Source organism: Lepidochelys olivacea (assembly GCF_965140295.1).
Source record: "Lepidochelys olivacea isolate rLepOli2 genome assembly, chromosome: 2".
NCBI classification, from domain to species: domain Eukaryota; kingdom Metazoa; phylum Chordata; order Testudines; family Cheloniidae; genus Lepidochelys; species Lepidochelys olivacea.
Genome location: NC_140412.1, coordinates 81,399,800 through 81,419,574, shown reverse-complemented (window position 1 = coordinate 81,419,574; position 19,775 = coordinate 81,399,800). Strand labels below are relative to the sequence as shown.

Sequence of the window (19,775 nt, the reverse complement as noted above, 5' to 3'; positions counted from 1 at the left end):
TATTAGATTAATAATTAGAAAGGCAGCATTGTCCAAGGATGGAAGTGAAGATGGTTTGACCTGGACATGAAGGGAAGAGAGTGCTCGTGTCTGGGGCTAAATCAGAGGCTTTGCCAAAACCAGAACAATGCCACCTTCCCCTATCTGTCCCTAGACTGATTCCAGCAAAAGTTGGGAAACTGAAAATTAAGGCTGACATTCCAGTTTCACACACAGTACGGTTAAACTGTACAGGCACAACCCCCCCTCCCCCCACCACCGTAAAAGAGAAATACAACTTGATAGATCTCAATATCCAATTCTCATACAACATATTGAGGCCCAGTGTAAGCTCTCAAAATCTAATTTCTTTTCCCACATAAGAAATAATTCATACTGTCATCCTGAGTATTAGCATTAAGTTTTAAATACATTAACATTACAATAATTGACATACTAAATGAGCACACACGCCCTCCCTCCCCCCCGCCTCTTATCTCAAACGACAAAGATAAATCTAGCTCTGGTCAAAAGTGAACTAAATTGAGGAGGCTCAGTTAAGCTTCTTACAGACAACAGTCCATGTTATAAAAACTATAAACACCTTCAGTATAGTGCTTTGCACCACACTCTTCAAAAGAAGAACATGCAGAGTAAAAAATAACACTACAGGAGAAATATATTTTCTTTATGTCATCAGCACTGACCCGTTTTAGCAAATGGAGATCCTGGAAGGTTGACTTCCAAACACTCTTCTGATAATATTCAAACGTGAATTAAAATCGTTAATGAATATTTGGTACTCTATTCTTCTGATCTTTCTAAATGTGACAAGTCATTTCAGGAGTACTAGCAATGTAATGATCCTTTCCAAGAGAAAGAGAGCAGCTAAATTAGCATATAACCAGGCATTCTTTGACCGAAACTTGTTTTCAGAAGGTATACAAGATTTATCCCCCCTCCTCCTGTCCTATTCTTCTCCAACAATAAGAGAATTCTACTGACCCTTCAGACAGTGTACAAGAAGTAGAAGACAATGAAATCTTCATATAACTAATTTTATCTGAAGTTTAATATTTATGGGAGGGTGGATTGACTAGCAGCTGGACACGGGTACAGTACGCTACTGCATTCTATAGCTTACTCTTCTTTCATTCCCACCTTCTTATGCTAGCTCTTTCTCGCTGACTGCCAGAAGGAGAAGAACACACAGGCTTCATTTTCATTCTTCTATTCACTGGCTGTTTTGGGTGCTAAATAGGAATGTAAGCTGCTCATTTCTCTCCTTTCCTCCCTTAAAATATCAAGAACACCAATTCTGAAACACTCTTAATCTCCACCAAACTACGCAGCAGGAGTCCAATGGTTGCCCCTACTGTCTAGGTTTAAACTAGCAAGTCAGATGCTCTGTTACTGATAGCTCTTACAAGTGGCATGAAATGCTACTCATGTGAGTTATACACGAGGTTTTTTGTGCTCTCTGTTATTCCTTCCTCTGGCTCCCCCCAACCCATACTGAAGAGCAAGGAATGCAATGAGCCCAGCTACAGAACACATTTGTTCAGTACTGCTACAGCCCATGAATCTTCATGAATATGGTACCTGCAGCTCTGTTTGGAAGAAGAACTTCTGCGGACACTGCGTGCAGTCGTAGATCTTGTCTTCTTGTCCATGGGCTGAGAAAATATGCTGCTGCAATTTGTTTGCTTGAACAAACACTGAAATGTTAAAACAACAGTGAGCTTTTCATTATTTAATTTCACAAGTGGAAAGTCATTTGTAAGCATTTCGCCATTAATGCACAGTAGTTCCAAGAGGTAGAATTAAGCTGGTACACTGTAATTTCACATTATACTGTTGCACTAATAGGCGCAACCAACACTATTCATCTACACAGTGAGGTCGCAATTTTTTTTAAAAGGCATTGTACTAAATGTCTGGCAAAGAGACCCCCCCAGAACAATCAATATAGTTCAAATATAAAGATTTAGAAATGCCATTTTCTCTTACAAATTATTTTAAAATGAACTGAAGGTCACCAAGCATACTATCTTGAAAATGAACACACATGAAACTTATTTCCTAGCAACCAACAGGTCTGGAAAGCGTAGGTTCCAAAGCCCCGCTTACTGTATTTGCCTAAAGTTAAAGCTAACAAACAGCTCTGTATTTAAATGTGTTCATGCTAAAAATTATATCCCACAGCTACAGTGTGGCAATGTCTATGAATGTGAAACAGAACTGCAGGTAAATTCTCTTTGGATACTTTAAGATCAGCTCTGCCTACACACTGAATGCAAGGGTTTCAATAATATAAACATGTTCAATTTTAATGACTACAAAACAAGGCCCTAAGACTGTGTAACAGTTTACCTAGGAGACATACTATTAATAATTAAATTGTATATGCCAGAGGCAGTGTTTGGGTTGGCAGCACTGACTTCTGATGGATGCCTGGTGCACTGTGACCTAAAAAAGTTTGCATCTACAATATTAATCTGTATAGGCAGAAAAAGGATTTATTAAAGATGCTGGCATTTGACTTTGACTCCACTCCTAATCATTAAAATTATTCTAATTGCAAGGCAACAAAAAATATTAGAATATTGTTCTTGTGAGTCATACATTTTAATCACATTTCTCATTATCTTAAAAAAACTGCTAAGATTCCATTTTCCATATAAAACGTATATTGGTGATTTTTAGTTCTTGTTAATATTCTAGCAAGACATACTGAAATAATTTAATAGCACATTGCTAAAAAACCACCATTGTTTACGATTAATGCTCTGTGTCTATTTACCCCATCAGCGAAAAGGAAAAAAGGTTTCACACAGATTGGAATTGACTTATCTCCATACTCCTTAACACATTTTCCAAGGCTACTGGCTCAAACATTAAAAGATTATTTTTTTTATCAGGGATCTTGCTCACGTGGCGAATCACCAGTGGAGACCCTTTACAGATGCTAGTTTGTATACTGCATAAAACACCCCCCAAACTTGTTGTCATTAAACTCTTGGAATCCTTAGACACACAATATTAGAGTAAAAGAAAATCAACTCTTTACATATGTGTACACAAAGCCAAGGAAAAAACCCCCATACAATCAATAATAAAACCAAAAGACAAAGAACTACCTCACTGAAAGAATTATTGAACGCAGATGCCTAACAGGCAAACTGTTGAAGGCAGAACTATACACAGACTCAGACAGGACTATGGCAAGCTGTGCAGTGAAAATGAACTATATGTTTTTAAATTGTATAATTCAACAAGAATATGTAACCTGAATAAAGTGAGGTAATAATCAGTGCCAGCCACTCTATCTGCAAGAAGAAAAATTCAACTTTAATTTTCTTTTGCAGGGTGTACTTAAGTTTTATTGGGAGGGGAGCTGCCAAACAAAGAGGAATAAAATGAAGGTATTAAGCGGTCTATTTGCCTATCAATGCACAGGCTTAAAGCATATTAATGGAAAACAGAAACCTTGAATGGCTTCCAAGATTAGCATGCTATTGATAGAAGAATACCCTAAGTGTGTTTTATCATGTTTTCCTATAGTTCTGCAACAGTCTCAGATTTTCATTTTATAAGCAAATTATGCATTTATGATACCTATTAACACTTGTGTTTTAGGGTGTAATTTTATAAAACAGTCTGCTAAAAAAAAAGGCCTATTGCCCTTTAAAAAAAAAGTCTGTGTGCATCCTTTGAATGTGTTCTCATTTTTAAGAACAATTGGGGGTAAGTTTTATCCACCATTTTTATGTGCCTCATTATAGGTCAAATCTTGTACTCCTTAGTCCTTCTAGGCCAAGCCACTCTCTCAGCTGGGTTTATACCAATGCATATCTATTGACCTGAGAGGAACTAAAACTAGATTTAGACCTATGTCACTGACAGCAGAACTTGGCCCTGTGTAAGGAGTGCAAAATTTCCCCAAAAGCAAATTATGAAGGTTCTCCTTTTCTAGTGCCAACAACTAAATTAAACGGGAGCATTACTGTTGGTCCAAAGGAGAACACTGCAGCATGCTTTCTGGGCCAAAGCCAGCACTCCTTACCCAAGTTCTGCTCTCATTTACCACATTTTCTATAATTGGACAGCATGTATTGATGGTCATTTTCCCCCTTGGCAAGTTTAGAACATGACAGTGACGACACCGAGGTGTATGAATGTAACAATCAGTTTTCCAATTCTAAAAATACAAAGTTCTGATAAATAACTTTGAAATGCAATTCACGTAGATGCATGCCTGACCTTCCATCAAGCCTGATTTTTTAAACAGTTTCTAATCAATATTACTAATGAGCACAAGTCTAATATTGCATCTCAAAACTGACCTAAAGTCATAACATGACATAAATACTGAGGGCCATATAAATGAAAGCTCTGTATGCATAGGCTAAAGGCATTACAGGGAATGTACTGATCCCATCCGCCTACCTGTAAAGCAGACTGGACATTTGAAGGTGCCCCCCATTCCTTCAAAGCTGTGTTCTATCAGGTGGCACTGAAGTTTGGCAGGAGAGTCAAATGTTTGATTGCAGAGTTTACATTCATGGTTCAATCCTTCGTCTGGTGGAGAAATCAAAAGGAAGGTGAAATTCATCATGGATATTACGAAGTGCCAAGTCCAATATGATCTATGGACTGAACAGTTTTTTGTTTATCTAGTCCTGATAAACCTGCTGCCCCTAAAATCTATGGCTTCTGAAATGTTCTTCATCTGCAAGGTTTAAGAGCATAAACAACATACAAAGCCAAAGATTTGGTACATATAATTGTCATTGGATAGAAATGCAGATGTATCAGATTTCACTAAGAAACTAGCTCTGAGACAGGGAACATACATCCCTAACAAACCCACCCAATCACAAATGCATATATTTCCAAAGGAGTGCACAAGGAATTACATGTTTGGCGTCTATCAGCAAAGATGAGAATTGTATGCTTAAATGATCCTTCTTCCACGCTGCCTCTCAGTGGTATTCCTCGCAGCCAGCATGACAATGCATAGGCTTCAACCACAAACCAGTGTTTTATAACCTCCTATATAACTCCCCACTCCAGTTTTCCCTTCTCACTCCAGCTCCTGGTTTCTCTTGCAGACAGCCACCAAACTCATACCAATTTTTATAGGCTCTCAACACCCTTTTGGATAATCATAGATTTTTTTTTTCCTTTACTCATTATGTTTCCTAAATGCTCAGAAGTCCCTCACTCTTCCTTGACATAGGCTTTCCTGGTGGTATCACATGGCCTTAAAACCCTTCCCACTGCTACCTACAGGTTCCCTATGCTTTCCTCCACAGGCATCACTCCTAGCTTCAGGCAGTGAATGGCTGTCCTACTTAGAAACAGTTGCTAAGTAAGATGAGGCTTCCAGACCTTCTGCAGAGGGGTCAATTCCCACAGCACAGCTTAGAAAAGGTCCTTCTGTATGTCACTAGTGTGTTACACAAATAACATTGATCCAGCAGGTAAATACAATATTTGATTACTAAAAATCAAACAACACCACACAGCTTGGCAACCAACTAATCTCTACAACATTTCTTAGGTGAAAAAATGATTTAGGAAAGCCCTCTCTCTATCCCAAATATATAAATGTCAAACTGTCTACCTTCTGCTTAATACAACACTGACTAGAGTGATTAGTAACCATAATGACCAACATGCCAGGTTGGTAACTGCTGTCGATAGTGCATAGAACACACATAACACAAACAAGCTTTTTTGTTTGTTTAATTCTATTAGAAAATTCTTTGAATTAATTTAAAGAAAACATGTCATGGAACCTGTAAACTGAGTGGTGTCACACAGTCTCTCAACCTAACCCTTAATAACTAACCAGAACTGAAATAATTTCAGTTGTATGCCTGGTGTTTTTGTTAGGCTGAATTTCTCTGAAGGCTAAATTCAGCCTTGGTGTAAGCAAGGGTAAGGGTAAGAATTTGGCGGGGGGGGGGGGCAGGGAATAAAGCATAACTAAGCTACTCAGGACATTCTAAATTTTAAAATTTCCTAAGAGGAAAAATCCATTGTGTATTTGGAGCTGTAGCAAATTCTTCTTGAATATAATTATCTAAACGGTTTATGAATTCTTCATATTGAGAAGATTCATATTGAGAAGGTGTAGAGCAAAACCTACAAAGCCATAAGGATTACACTTTATGTTAGGGGTTCTCTCAGTTAAGTAATCAGCATTAATAATATAGGCATGCACATAACTTTGTTTTTCCAACATGATAAAATCATGTTTTTAACTTAGCTGTGAATATAGAAACTTTTGGTCCTATTCTGGCTCTTTAAAATTATTGCTTATATGCTTCTCTTTCCCCTTCTTCCTTCCTGTCAGTCATCATGCAGCAGGATAGGGATTCACAGGGATAGCCAGGCACACAACAACAAGCAGAGTTTTAGCTTTTCCCATAGCAATTTGTTTTTGTTCTTTACGAAGTCCTGTATTAAAACACTGCTAAATTATCCTATCTAACGTCACCCATTGAAACAGTGATCATAGTGTATTGAAATGGCTCGTCTTCCTGGGGAGACTATATATGCTAGGGTCAGAAGATCATAACTTGCTTGTGCACAAATTTCATGTATCTAACTACACTGTGATCTGTGCCTGGTATTCTATCAAAAATTGATCCAGAAGCCTAGTACATAGTTGGGAAGGGGGGAAGGAGAGGGCTATCTGAGCTGTGTGACATCTTTTATAAATCAGTGTATATAAATTAATAAATATTGACCCCAAAACATCTTCCATCCTCAGTGGGGATGCTCAGTTTTAGTGGATACTCAAGAAGCTGCCTAGGTTTTTCATCCTTCTGCCAACACTGCTAACCCTCTTTAGAGTCTGTAACCACTGTTCAAAGATAAGCCCTGCCGCATCTAATCACCACGAGGGTGGGCAAGAAGCCAGAAAACATCTGTTTGGAGGAGGAGGAAAATTGTTTAAAGGCAGCAGCATGCACAGAACTCAGCCACCAAGAGGACCAGAGAGGATCTCTCTGTCCCAGCCCAAAGGCTACCATGATGGAGGACAGCTGTGTAAACACAGCAGGACAGGGCCAGAAACAGTAGCCAAAATACAGGGCACCCTGCCCAATACCGGATAATTAAGAGGTATGGTCATAACGTGTGATGAACGTTTTACAAGGTACTCTCTCAGAAATAGGCAGGCTCCAGCAGTGGATGGTGCTGAAGAAGAACGTACACTCAGCAGCCTCATACAAAGCTGGTGCTTCCCTTTCTGAAGATCCTGAACTGGCATTCTCCATCCCTCCCACACTAGGAAACAGGTATTGTCATACTAGATCTGACCAACCATTCACCTAGCCAGTATCCTTTCTCCGATACTGGCCAGTACCAGGTATTTCAGAGAAAATCCCAATAATGGACAATTATGCACTAACAAGCCGATGAGGGAAGTTTCTTTGTCAACCTGTCCATGCTGATGTACAGACTCACAGCATGTGGGACAGCGGGAGCTCATCCCTGGCTCTTTCACCCATCAAGGTGAAAATAATCAATGCCAAGCCTTGAAACACAGAGTTAGCATTGGCAAATTAATGGTGCTAGTCATTCTATATCACTAGCATCCTGAAGGGAAATTTCTCAAAACATTCCAAGGGGATATGGATTCCTGAATTGAGATACTGGGATACAGAGAAATTCAAACAGGAATGGGGTTATGGAATTTTCCTTGCCTGGTCCACAATAATTATCTTAATTAAACATGGCAAAACAGGTAGAAAGATATGAATTCTGATTTGAAGAATATCTAATTTTGGCTAATACAGTGTTTTTACTTGTTCAAGAACAGTTGGTCCCTGTTAAAATAAGACTGTTATATTTCCAGTATCCCTGAGATCTGTTGGTCACAAACATTAAAATTACTTAGCCAGCTTTATATTGCTAATTTCATTTTCCTAAAGGTTTATAAAAAGGGATTAAAAAGTTCACTTCACCAACTCACCTCTGGCAAATGGGTAACTTCCCCAGGCAAGAACCATCAATGTCTGCAGAATCTAAGCTTTCTGTTCAAAAATAAATGTGCCTAGCCCTTACATTTATAAAGATCACATTTAAAACATGAACAAATTTGTTTTCTTCCTACGTCTGCAGCTTTGGGATTTTCTTTACATGGGACAATTTTTTCACTCCAAGTTTGACATAAAACTCACCCTGTGCTCCACGCCTGGAATAAATGGCAAATTTCCACTTATTAAATTCAAGAATGTGAGATGGGCATTACTTAAACTTAAGAGGAAGGAACATAGTTAGCACATAGCACTGGATTAGGAGTCAAGAGTTCTGGGGTTTCCCAGCTCTGCTACTGACTTATTGTGTGGCCTTGGGCAAATCAGTTATTCTCTCTGCTTTAGATTATCCATCAATAAAACAGGTATAGTAGTTTTTACCTAACTCTCAAGGGTGTTATGAGGTTACTTAATTAGTGACTAATTATGGCTTTTAATAAGACTACCATGACAGAGGAGGGGCTCTGCATCAATGCTAGATCCTAGAGGCATTCTAGCACAGTGACTGCTGAGACACACAGAAGACCTCTGGAAACACCAAGGGAGCTCACATCAGGGTGATCGCTGCCTTTCACAGGTGCAGTGCGTGTGTGTGCACGTGCAAACACTGCCCCCCTCCACTTCTACTGGTTTTGGTGTAACAGGTAGTGCAGAGGAGGGTTGGGTCATTGCTCTGCCCTGCCCTGCTTCCTGTGGAGAATTCAGAAGTGTCACTAGTGCTGTATCTCCCTCTGGTATACAGGAACAGGCTGGGGTTGTGGACGCTCCTTGTGGAGGTATAAGGTAGGGAAAAAGGGAGTTGGAAAGATTTCTTGAGCCTTCTTACATAATTGTGCATGGCCAGCCACAATCTGGCTCTTATTTAGCAGGCAATTTGCTAAAGCACTACAACAGTGCATAAAGTATTATATCATTAATAAAAATAAAGGGCCAGTGGCAAATGCCACATTTTCAGTTTACATTTGGGATAAATCTGAAATGCAATGGAGTGTCAGAATACAGTCCATGAGGTCTTCTTCCCCACACAAGAGAGCTGCTATACTTCGAGTGAGAGTGTGTGGGGGGGGGGGCGGCAAGTGCTGAACAGCTTTAAAAAATTCAATCAAAATAATCTTCTGCTCTTTAGAAAGGTGGCGGCTGACAGTAATTGGAAAATACTGTCTGACTCATTTATTAAAGTGAGATTCAGAGTCAATTGATTTAATAACCATTAGAATATTCTATTAAGGGTATAATAGGTTGGCACAGCCCTATTTTTTATGAAGAGTTATAGGTAAGAAATAAGCAATGCTATGGAATTCTAGGCAACCGCTTATATGGATTAAATTTAGAATATTGCTTGCAACACAGGTATTAAAGCACCAACTATCAGGAGGAGGAATAGGAAATACATTCCAGTGCAAACGAGTTAGCTGAACAATGAGAAAGAAATTAACCTATAATATAACACCTACACTTTTCCAAATTAAACGGAAAACCGTACCTTGCAGTCCCTGGTGTTGCACATTGCAAAACAAGTCAGTATGTCCTTCACGTTATAGATCCAATAACTCCATAAGGGAGTTAAGAACAAAGTGCCCACTGTATATCACAAAACTGAGATTTAAAAGTGCACCTACATGGTTAAGGTGTGAGGTAAGACATGGTTAAAGCCTAACAACATCAATGAGGATGGCTTACCCAATGTTGGAAGATAATTTAATTTGACGCATGCAGAATTTCCGGCTAAGTAAATTATTTCCGTTTATAATCTTTACTCAGACGATACATAAATGTAAACATGAATAAATTCCAAATAAAAGTGTGTAATATTCATATAAATATTTAATATTTACACAAATATTAAATGTTTCAATGGATGTAAGCAGATTGTAATTGAGGTGCAGCCCATTACCTTAAGCAGCTAACTTGATAACCAGCTATAAAAACAAACAACAAAATCCATCTTGAAGCTGAACATACACTCACATTCAAAGCTGTAGGCTATCTGCTAAAAATTCTCTCTCTTACCATTCAACACCTACATCTGCTAATTTGTTACTTTTATTCCAGAGAAAACAGATAAAGTTGTAACATTCTGGCAGTTCAGACCCCATCAAAGTTCTGAACTCCACACAGAACTTATTTCACTGAAGACAGTGACATTTCAATATAAACTTTAAACAAGGGAAGCAGCCTCTGTGTGTCCCAAGTTTATGCTTTTTTCTTGTCAATAAAAACAAAAATCTAGTGTGGCTACAAGCAAATTGTTCAGTGGTTGACTCACATGCAGTTGTTAAGTTGGTAACCACTGGGGGCCCCCTTATATTGTCCGAACAACACTATAGCCACCACTGAAAACCAATTTGTATCAGTTTATAAGTAGGACTCTCTCTCATTCACCTTCCAGGCTGTCCAGAAGGGTCCTTCTGCCTCCTACTTTGACTGAATCCATCAGCTAAGGTCCAAAGATATAAACTCCTCCTGGTAAAGCTCCTGATCAAAACAGGAGTAAACTCTGCCCTCTGCATAAAACACAGGAACCAAATGGCCTGAAGTTCCTGTAATTTTCCAGCTCAAAAGTGTGTACAGCTACAGTGTGTTTTCTTTTTTAACCAAGCAAACTATGCCCTAAACCAATTTCTTCCCCTTCACCTTGCTTCCCCTCTTCCCTGAGTTAATTTCACAGCACACATTTATAAGCCAGAGGTCTAAGGAGTAACGAAGAAATGGCACAGATGACAAAGCTAACCCCTTGGCTACAACAGCTTGTACTAAAAAATAGAGTAAAAAAAATAAGCAGTACTGCATTGTAATTTGCAATGCATATGTTGACCCAATTGTTTCTTAGTTTACGTATTTGTGTCACTGGTGCTTCTTTTTTAATGACAATGTGCAGAGTTCACAACTGCTACACAAATACAAAAGTGTCTGAGTTTTGTTACAAATAATTTCACTGCTATTTCAAACCCAGCTAGTAACTGTAATTCTTAAGCCCCTGCTATAAAAAAGAACTTCTAGTGTTCAAATATCAGGTAGGCCTTTTCTCCACCTGCTTAAAGACACAATTACTCTATAAAGACTTGATGCTGAACTGAACATTGCCTGATGAATTCTAGCATCATGTTTGTCATTTCTCCCTGATTGAAATAGAGCTTCTGTCATTTTTAATTTCTCAAGCATTATCATGCCACCCGCCCCAAGACAAAAACCACAATCCACCAAGGTGTTAATTCTGAAAAGCACAGGAGTAAAGTGATAAAGAAATAGATGTACTAAAGCCAAAGGATACAGCTGGAATTTGCTGAAAGGAAATGTTTACAGCACTGAAAGAACTGCCACTGAAAAAAGTCTAATAAAAAGTCTAAATGAAGTCCCATCCTGTTCTGCTAGGCTAGGAGCATAGGGTCTGAGTGGGCGACAGAATTACAATCAGGAATGTCCTGTCATATTCAGGAAAGCTGACCACTTTTCTCACACTGTGGGAGTGGGGGGTGGGGGCATTTATTCTCAGTCCAATTCTAAATGAGTCTGTGACTTTGGTCATAAAAAGTTTGTTCAGTGTGGAAACCTAGCATGCATGGTTCCATCTTGGGTGACATTTCCCCGTCCCTTTTCAAATAAAAAAAAAGAGGATATTTAGGGCAAGATTGTGCCTACCTGTGAGTAGGTACATGGGAGGGAGTTGGGGCAAAGATGTAAGGAGCCTTCCCCATTTTATGCCCATGCTTAGCAGTCATGCAAAATCCTAGTCCTGTCATCCACGAGTCACACAGGCAATCTTAGCCCTCCCAAATAGGGCGAAGAAAGGCAGGGCAGGGCAAGGCCAGGCTATGACTCTTCCCCGTCCACTGTGTTGGCCCTTGGAGCTGTACCAGTACTGGAGAGAACATGTGCATTGGACCCTGTAAAATGGTGGTGCTGGGGCACTTCAGCTCCAATAGTGCTCCCAGAGGCATTGTGCAATATGGCCTACTCTATGGCTAAGGAACACGCAGCTTTTTGTAGAGTATTGCTAATGCACCTTTGAGGAACAGCCACTAGGAGAAGGGTGCTGATGGAGCAACAAGCACTAGAGTCCACCTCTTCAATTAAAGCAAAAAGTCTATCTCTCCAGGGCCAGATTTTGAAATTAACTCTGCTTAAGGGAAAGCTAGTTTGCTGCATCTCTCACTCCACTGTATTTCTGTCTGAAGCAAGGGATGCATTTCACTTCACCAACTGTTCACCTTTTTGCTTGGTTGCACTCACTTTGGCTGCATGTAAGTGAATTCTTCTTACTACAAGTGCCTTTAGCACTGTACATTGATTAAACCCCCAAATGCCTAACCAATCAGGTTGGTTAAAATAAAAAAGGATTCATTGCATATCTAACAGTCCTAGCTTCTTAATAACTCTCATATTTTCATCTCAAGTAAGAAAGATTTCCATGTAGCAAATGCCCTTTCCAGGCATCTGGCTACTAGGAGAGAGTTCAAGAATTCAGCAACAGAGTTAGTCACCATGTTATGGGACACAATTTGTTACTTCTTGTCTGTAACTGCACCAGGAAAAGGTATTTAGTTTTTTTTTTTTTTTTTAAATCTGCGTTGCATCACATAGCATGTACACATCACAAGGTTACACAACATCATTGCTATGCAGCCTCCTGTGACATGGCATATTCTGCAAATAATTTTCAAAATGTTTTCTCCTTGCTATTAGAAGAAATTAAAAGCACCATTAAGAAAAAGCTGTAGTTTCTGAGTTAGTTGTAGCAGTATGAATCATTCAAATGTACTTCTAGCTTAACACTATCTCTCCAAAATGCTCTATGAGCATAAACCAAAGACTTAAACAGACTGATCTGGCAAATGCCTGCACATTGGAGTAACTAACTCAGATGAGCAGTCCTCCTAGTTTACATGAAACTGTTCATGTGAGTAGATAACTCAGAAATTTGCAAGGTCAGGCCTTTTAAACTGAGGCACGGCAAATGACTGATCCTTCTCCCATTGAAGACAATGGAAAATCTCTCACTAAATTTAGCTGGAGAAGGATCAGGCTCTAGATAATTTGTACAAGGCCATAACACAATCAGGGTCAGTCAAGATTAGAATTTTGCAATTCCTTGTTCTCAATCCTGTGCTGAGGCCATATTTCTCCCTGAAAAGAAAGTTTCTTGTACCAACCCTTCTATAGTAAAATAAAATTATAATTCGAACTGTTCAGAGACTGGCTGGCAAAGTATTTATTAACAATTTAATCAAACCATGGGGAAAAAAACTAATAAAAATGTCACATTTGTATTCAGAAGAATTAAGAACAGAGTAATATAAGTCAAAAACTTTTGGTTTTTAGTATTGTGCATTCATTTTAAATGTGATTTTTTTTTTCTTGCTGTGTTGGATGTATTTTTTTGTTGTTGTTGTTGTTCATGCTTTCTGCTTGGAGAGGTAGCTTTCTCTGTTGTTTGATGTTAAATACCTACTAGTAATGCCCACCCGTCTGGGACTTCTGGAACTGGTGGAAGTACAGGTATATCTACCTTCGAGTACTGCACAAAAAAAACACAAATTGGTAAAATTGAAAGAGGATATTTCATGCAGCATAAACTAAACGCAACCTGTTGTAAAGTTAGGTCTACAGGGAAAACATCTTCTAGCACTGAGACAGTCGAATAGTCAATATTAATTCCACACAGCAGTGGACTAGCAGCACGAGCTATGTACCGTACACAACTCTCATCAGGTATTTTTTGTTCTGAGTGTATAGCAAGGTCAGGGCCTTCTTTTTTTGGCACAAAGCCACTAGTTGTCTGAAGGAGAAAATCACTAAATGCTGAAAAGCCGTTTATCCACGATGCTAAGAACAGCCTGCTTCCTCTGAGAGAGAGAGAGAGAGATAGACTAGAACAGGACTTCTTTGCATTTCTGAACATTAGAGATACCTAGAATGAAAAGTATTACACTTCCTGCTATTTAATTATATGAAAAGCCAGGCACTGTTGACAATTTTTTTTCAAAGCTGAATGCAGTATGAGAACTGTTGCTTACTGACTTCTTGTTACACATGTAAAGGACCTTTTGAAGAAGTGAACAGCAGTAGCTGGAATACTGTTTTAGAACTTCAACCTCCTGCCCTCTCCACCACCCTCTCCCCTACAAAAATAGGAGAAAAAAATGTGGAAAGGACACTTGAGGCCCTCAGAGCTGTGCTTAATTTACACTGGAACGGGGCTTTTAAACTAGACTCTTTTCTCCTAGCCCAACTGAACCAGTTTGAAGAATTTTTCTTGTTCAGAATATTATTAAAATGATATAGTTCCACTTAATGAGGTGTAATCTTTGTATTTTTTTCATCTAATTTAGTTGCTATTTTTTTGTTTAGGAAAATATGAGAAAGCTCAATTTCAGCTTGATTTAACTTTCACATATTTTTGTATTTGATCCCATTATACAGTAACATAGGCAGCTTTCGGCTCCCTTGACAAAAAGGGCTAGAGTCTGTTCTCACTTACAACACTGTAAATCTGATGTTACTCTATTGGCTACATGGATTTACACTGGAGAGCAAAATTGTCCCCAAACAAACTGAAGGGATCCCTGCATTGAAGAGTTTCCCAGTTTCTTGAAAAGACATACAATAATCAGGGCTGATTCACTTTTTCTTATGCTATATGTAGTACACTGTGTTTGTGATCTTTGTGAATTTATGGCTTCAGGCTGGCCGTTATTTAAATATATATTTATTTAGGACCCAAACTATAGCTCCTCCATAGAGCAGTCATCTTTTCCCAATATTCTGCCTACCAAGAAGTGGAGTTTAAGAAATACCCAAGAAGCTCCAAAAAGACAGAAATAAACAGAGAGGGGACTGGAGGGGACAAAAAGCATAGAAGAGGAGGAACACAAAAGACTGCAGAGAGGAAAAGGCAGGTAAAGATTAGGGAATGGGGGGGGAATACTGTAGACAGGAGGAGGAAGGGAAGAGGTAAGTGGGAAAAACAAGGAGCCACTGTAAAAGGGTGGGGTGGCATAGAAGGAAAACCAATAGAGAAGAAGAAGGAAAATGGAGCCACAGGCAGGAAGAGTAGATGTGACAAGAAAAGCTCGAGGAGAAGAGGTGGAGAAGGAAGAAAAGAAGAGAAGTGGGGACAGGGCAGAGAAGCCCTGGGGGTCGGAGGGAAGGGAAGATGCAAAAGAAAATCTTGATTTGATCCACATTCAAATTTTATTGGAGAAACGCTCAAAAGCATTCATCTCCGGACAGAAGTCTGGCAATTTACTGCAGCTCCAATGGCAATAATGATAAATGCATTTTTTTAAAGCCAAATGGCTCAAGCAGCCGACAATGTTACCGCTACATAATTAATAACAATAAGCAATTAAAGAGAACAGCAGGTTACAACTATAACGCATCAAAATATATTAGCAAAGGAAAAAAATACATCACAGTTATGAGAAAAATAAATGTACAGTCTTTGAGGCCAATGTACATCCTCTCTTATGGGTAAAACTTGTAGAGCCAGAGAAAAATGTAGTATGGCATTAAACTACTATGAGGTGATTAACATCACACCAAAACCAAATAACACTTCTAATGCTCTGAGGAAATTTGAAACGTGATATGAAAAACATGACTGTAACAGCAAGAGAGAGTTTGCTGACCACTATATGGCATTAAACTTTGACTGAGAAATACTCTAATAAATAACTTACAAGACTGCATTTGTTGGCTCACATATTTTCAAAAAGGTCCACCGAGTTTTTCTTTTTCTTGTTAATTTAAATAAGGAGAAGGGGTGAGAAAACAGCAAAGAAGGATCTAAGAGGAATCAAAACCACTTGTGGGGTAAAAAGACATGGGGTTCTTACTCAGGGTGGGACCATGCCCCTTCCCTTCTCTGAACTGGCATTCGGGGACATCTCCCGGACATACGGCCATCTCACTGAAAAATATTGCCCATCCCCCTCCCTTTTCAGATGTTGCTGCCATCGCAGCTCCTTGCAGCCCCCTGTTAATGCTATGCAATCATCTAGCAGGTGATGCTCATAGAGCCATGCAGTTAGCTTATGCTTCCACCCTCACCAGGCCAGACACTAGATGGCTGGAGTGGAAGTGCCAAGGCTGCTCCCAACCTTGAGAATTCTGCATGGCACCACAATGTTTTTCTTTAGCCTGCCAACCACTGTTTAGGTATTAGCCCTAAGCATTGGTGTGTAGGAGCTAAATTCCACCCTCTGCTGCACAAGAGGGGGAAGACATTGTTTGGAAACCTCTTCTTCCCCATGCAAGCAGCAGGACACGGTCTCTCCATTGCAATCACAAGTAGTAGTAAGAAGGACAGACAGCTACTTCATTGGCCCATGCACCACATTCCCCAGTGGGCAACTAACTCCCCAGCCAGCTAGTGAGTATGCTGCACTCAGCGGCAAGTGCTAACTGGCAGCAGATAGGATCGTACTTTGCTTCTGATCAGGAGAGCAGCAAAGTGCACTGCACAGCACTTCCTCTTGTCCTACCATGAGAAATCATTCCCTGGTTGGCAGAAGTCCTTTTGCAGAGGACACAGTGGGCAGCATCTGTGCTCTCCATAGCTGCCTTGGCCAAAATAGGATTTAGCTCTCGTTTAAACTAGGCAGTCGGCATTCATTAGCAATGGTGGGGGGAAGAATCCGACAAACTATATCAAACACCATTAACCCACTGCACAACTACTGTGATCCAGCATCTCCAAAAGTTGGAGGCTGGAATCAATACATAGTCTCCACTAAACTATCTATAGGCATAACAAGGGGCTGGGGATAAATGGGTGCTTCTCCACTCTCTCATGTACACTGGGGGAGGGGGGGAATGGAGATCCTTGCTACAAAACCCCATACTGCCCCACAGTCTGACAGACGATCCATAGGAGTCAAACACACACATGAAAAGGCACATTACAGTGAAAACAGTATTGCCAACACCAAACACTCAAAAATCATGAGTCAGGCTCCCAAAATCATGAGATGGGCTTAAAAATCATAAGATTTTAAAACAATAATTCATGTTGAATTCTTTGCTTTGTGGATTTGGCATTTTTAAGTATCAGATTTTCCAGCCTTTCTCTGTAACTGCAAGGACTAGAAATTTGTCCCCCCTCTTTGTTTTTTTCTAAATGAAAGCTGAGATTCTCATGTATTCATATGACTCCAGGGACTAGGCTTTAAGCAAAACACTACATATCATGAGACTCATGATAAAACTGTGAGTTGGAAACACTGTGAAACCTTGTTTAGCTGAATGAAATGGGGGACACAAAATTAATTCAGATAAATGAGGTTTTGGATAAGCAGGGGACTAGTTAGTGATGTTTAATATACATCATGGGACATGACCTCATTACAGATAAGGTACGTTAGCCTCTGTGTGTGTGTTTCATAGTAGATGTGCCATTGTCACAACAAATGAAAGCAAAACTGTTCTAGTCCCCGATCACTTATTTTTGTGTTTCCATATGCACCCTACATGAGCCTAAAGTATAATTAACACTGCTGAGAAGCAGCAGCAACAGTGGATAAGTCTCACTACAACAGTACTCCCATCATAACAGAAACACAAATGTACTAGTTATCGTAACAGTGTTACGGTAAGTACACCTTTGCACCAAATCATCAAAACTTAGTGGATGGAAAGGGGAAATGATGGATTCTTGATAAGATTTTAGTCAGCGAGAAATAATGCTGCCGAAGTGTAAGAGTAGGACAGTGGAGAGAGACAAGTGAGGATTTGTACTAATTTAATCAAGAATCAGAGGCCAATAATTAAATATAGCCATCCATCCTTCTTACAGAGCAATTCCTGATGTTCCCATCTGCAAAGAACTAAAACACAGTAAAACCAAACCAAACAAAAATACCCTGATAAAATATTTCTAAGGCTATAATGCAGAATTATAAAAATGTTTTGGGCACAATACATTTTTAATTTCTTTACGATAAATTTTTTTTAAGACCTGCACAAGTTCATTCAAGCTACTATTTAAAAATTTAAATATTGTATACTCTGACTATATAACAAAGACCGGTTCCATGGCATTTTATTTTTATTAAGAAATAAAATCTCAATGTCAAAAAAAGATATTTAGCAACATATATATTTAACTACTGTGATCTTTTTCTCTCTGAAAGCCTTGGGGCCATCACCTACAAATCCATGACAATGTTTAAAACCACCTAAGACTCTCCATCAGAAAACTTGAAGTCTGCAAGTAGCTAGAACTCATCTCCAAACCTCCTTACTTGTTTCCTTCACCTTATATAAGCCACAACTTTTAGTTTGTTAGAGGCTAGAGGCAAGCAGAGGGCTTTAACACAAAGCATGTTTGAACAACAGAAGTGAGGTAAAGGAGGACTAGTCATTTTCTGAAAAATGGGGGTGTCATAAATATAAAGGGAAGGGTAAACCCCTTTGAAATCCCTCCTGGCCAGGGGAAAGCTCCTCTCACCTGTAAAGGGTTAAGAAGCTAAAGGTAACCTCGCTGGCACCTGACCAAAATGACCAATGAGGAGACAAGATACTTTCAAAAGCTGGGAGGAGGGAGAGAAACAAAGGGTTTGTGTGTCTGTCTGTAGTCGTCTTGGCCGGGGACAGAACAGGAATGGAGTCTTAGAACTTTTAGTAAGTAATCTAGCTAGGTATGTGTTAGATTATGATTTCTTTAAATGGCTGAGAAAAGAATTGTGCTGAATAGAATAACTATTTCTGTCTGTGTATCTTTTTTGTAACTTAAGGTTTTGCCTAGAGGGGTTCTCTATGTTTTTGAATCTAATTACCCTGTAAGATATATACCATCCTGATTTTACAGGGGGGATTTCTTTATTTCTATTTACTTCTATTTTTTATTAAAAGTCTTCTTGTAAAACACTGAATGCTTTTTCATTGTTCTCAGATCCAAGGGTTTGGGTCTGTGGTCACCTATGCAAATTGGTGAGGCTTTTTATCCAACATTTCCCAGGAAAGGGGGGGTGCAAGTGTTGGGAGGATTGTTCATTGTTCTTAAGATCCAAGGGTCTGGGTCTGTAGTCACCTAGGCAAATTGGTGAGGCTTTTTACCAAACCTTGTCCAGGAAGTGGGGTGCAAGGTTTTGGGAAGTATTTTGGGGGGAAGGACGCGTCCAAACAGCTCTTCCCCAGTAACCAGTATTAGTTTGGTGGTGGTAGCGGCCATTCCAAGGATAACGGGGGTAATATTTTGTACCTTGGGGAAGTTTTGACCTAAGCTGGTAAAGATAAGCTTAGGAGGTTTTTCATGCAGGTCCCCACATCTGTACCCTAGAGTTCAGAGTGGGGGAGGAACCTTGACAGGGGGCATTTCAGAAGCAAAATCAAAAGGTGGTAAAGAGAGTAAGAGGCCAACATCATTTGCTACCCTACTTATTAATTAAACCTGTCAGAACCAGCAGGCTTTGTCAAATGCTTCTATGAAGAAAAGAGTTAGTCCTATATGATACTGATGTTAACCCTGTAATATTTTCATTAACAACAAATAAAAGGGTTTGTTGCCACAATTATGTTTTGTGAAGGAGGAGAAAATGAAGTACCAAACTTTAAAATAAAAGGAAAGTAGTACAGTAGAACCCCAGAGTTCTGAACACCAGAGTTCTGAACTGACCAGTCAACCACACACCTCATGTGGAAAAAGTACACCATCAGGCAGCAGCAGTGCAAAAAACAAAAAAGCAAATACGATACAGTACTATGTTAAATGGAAATTACTAAAAAAAAAAAAATAAAAGGAAA

The 19,775-nt window shown here is 39.4% G+C and overlaps 1 protein-coding gene across 5 annotated transcripts in view; it reads right to left on the bottom strand.

Moving 5' to 3' along the window:
* Window positions 1-19,775, bottom strand: part of ZNF521 (zinc finger protein 521) — a 268,204-nt gene that overhangs the window by 24,910 nt on the left and 223,519 nt on the right. For 3 of the 5 annotated variants that reach the window (XM_084619958.1, XM_084619956.1, XM_084619957.1), the window contains 3 exons: window positions 13,483-13,548; window positions 4,429-4,560; window positions 1,582-1,697 (listed from right to left, as the gene is read on the bottom strand). In XM_084619958.1, coding sequence (XP_084476084.1) covers window positions 1,582-1,697; window positions 4,429-4,560; window positions 13,483-13,548 — 314 coding nt within the window. The remainder of the gene's footprint in view (window positions 1-1,581; window positions 1,698-4,428; window positions 4,561-13,482; window positions 13,549-19,775) is intronic. The other 2 variants (XM_084619959.1, XM_084619960.1) reach the window with 1 other exon arrangement.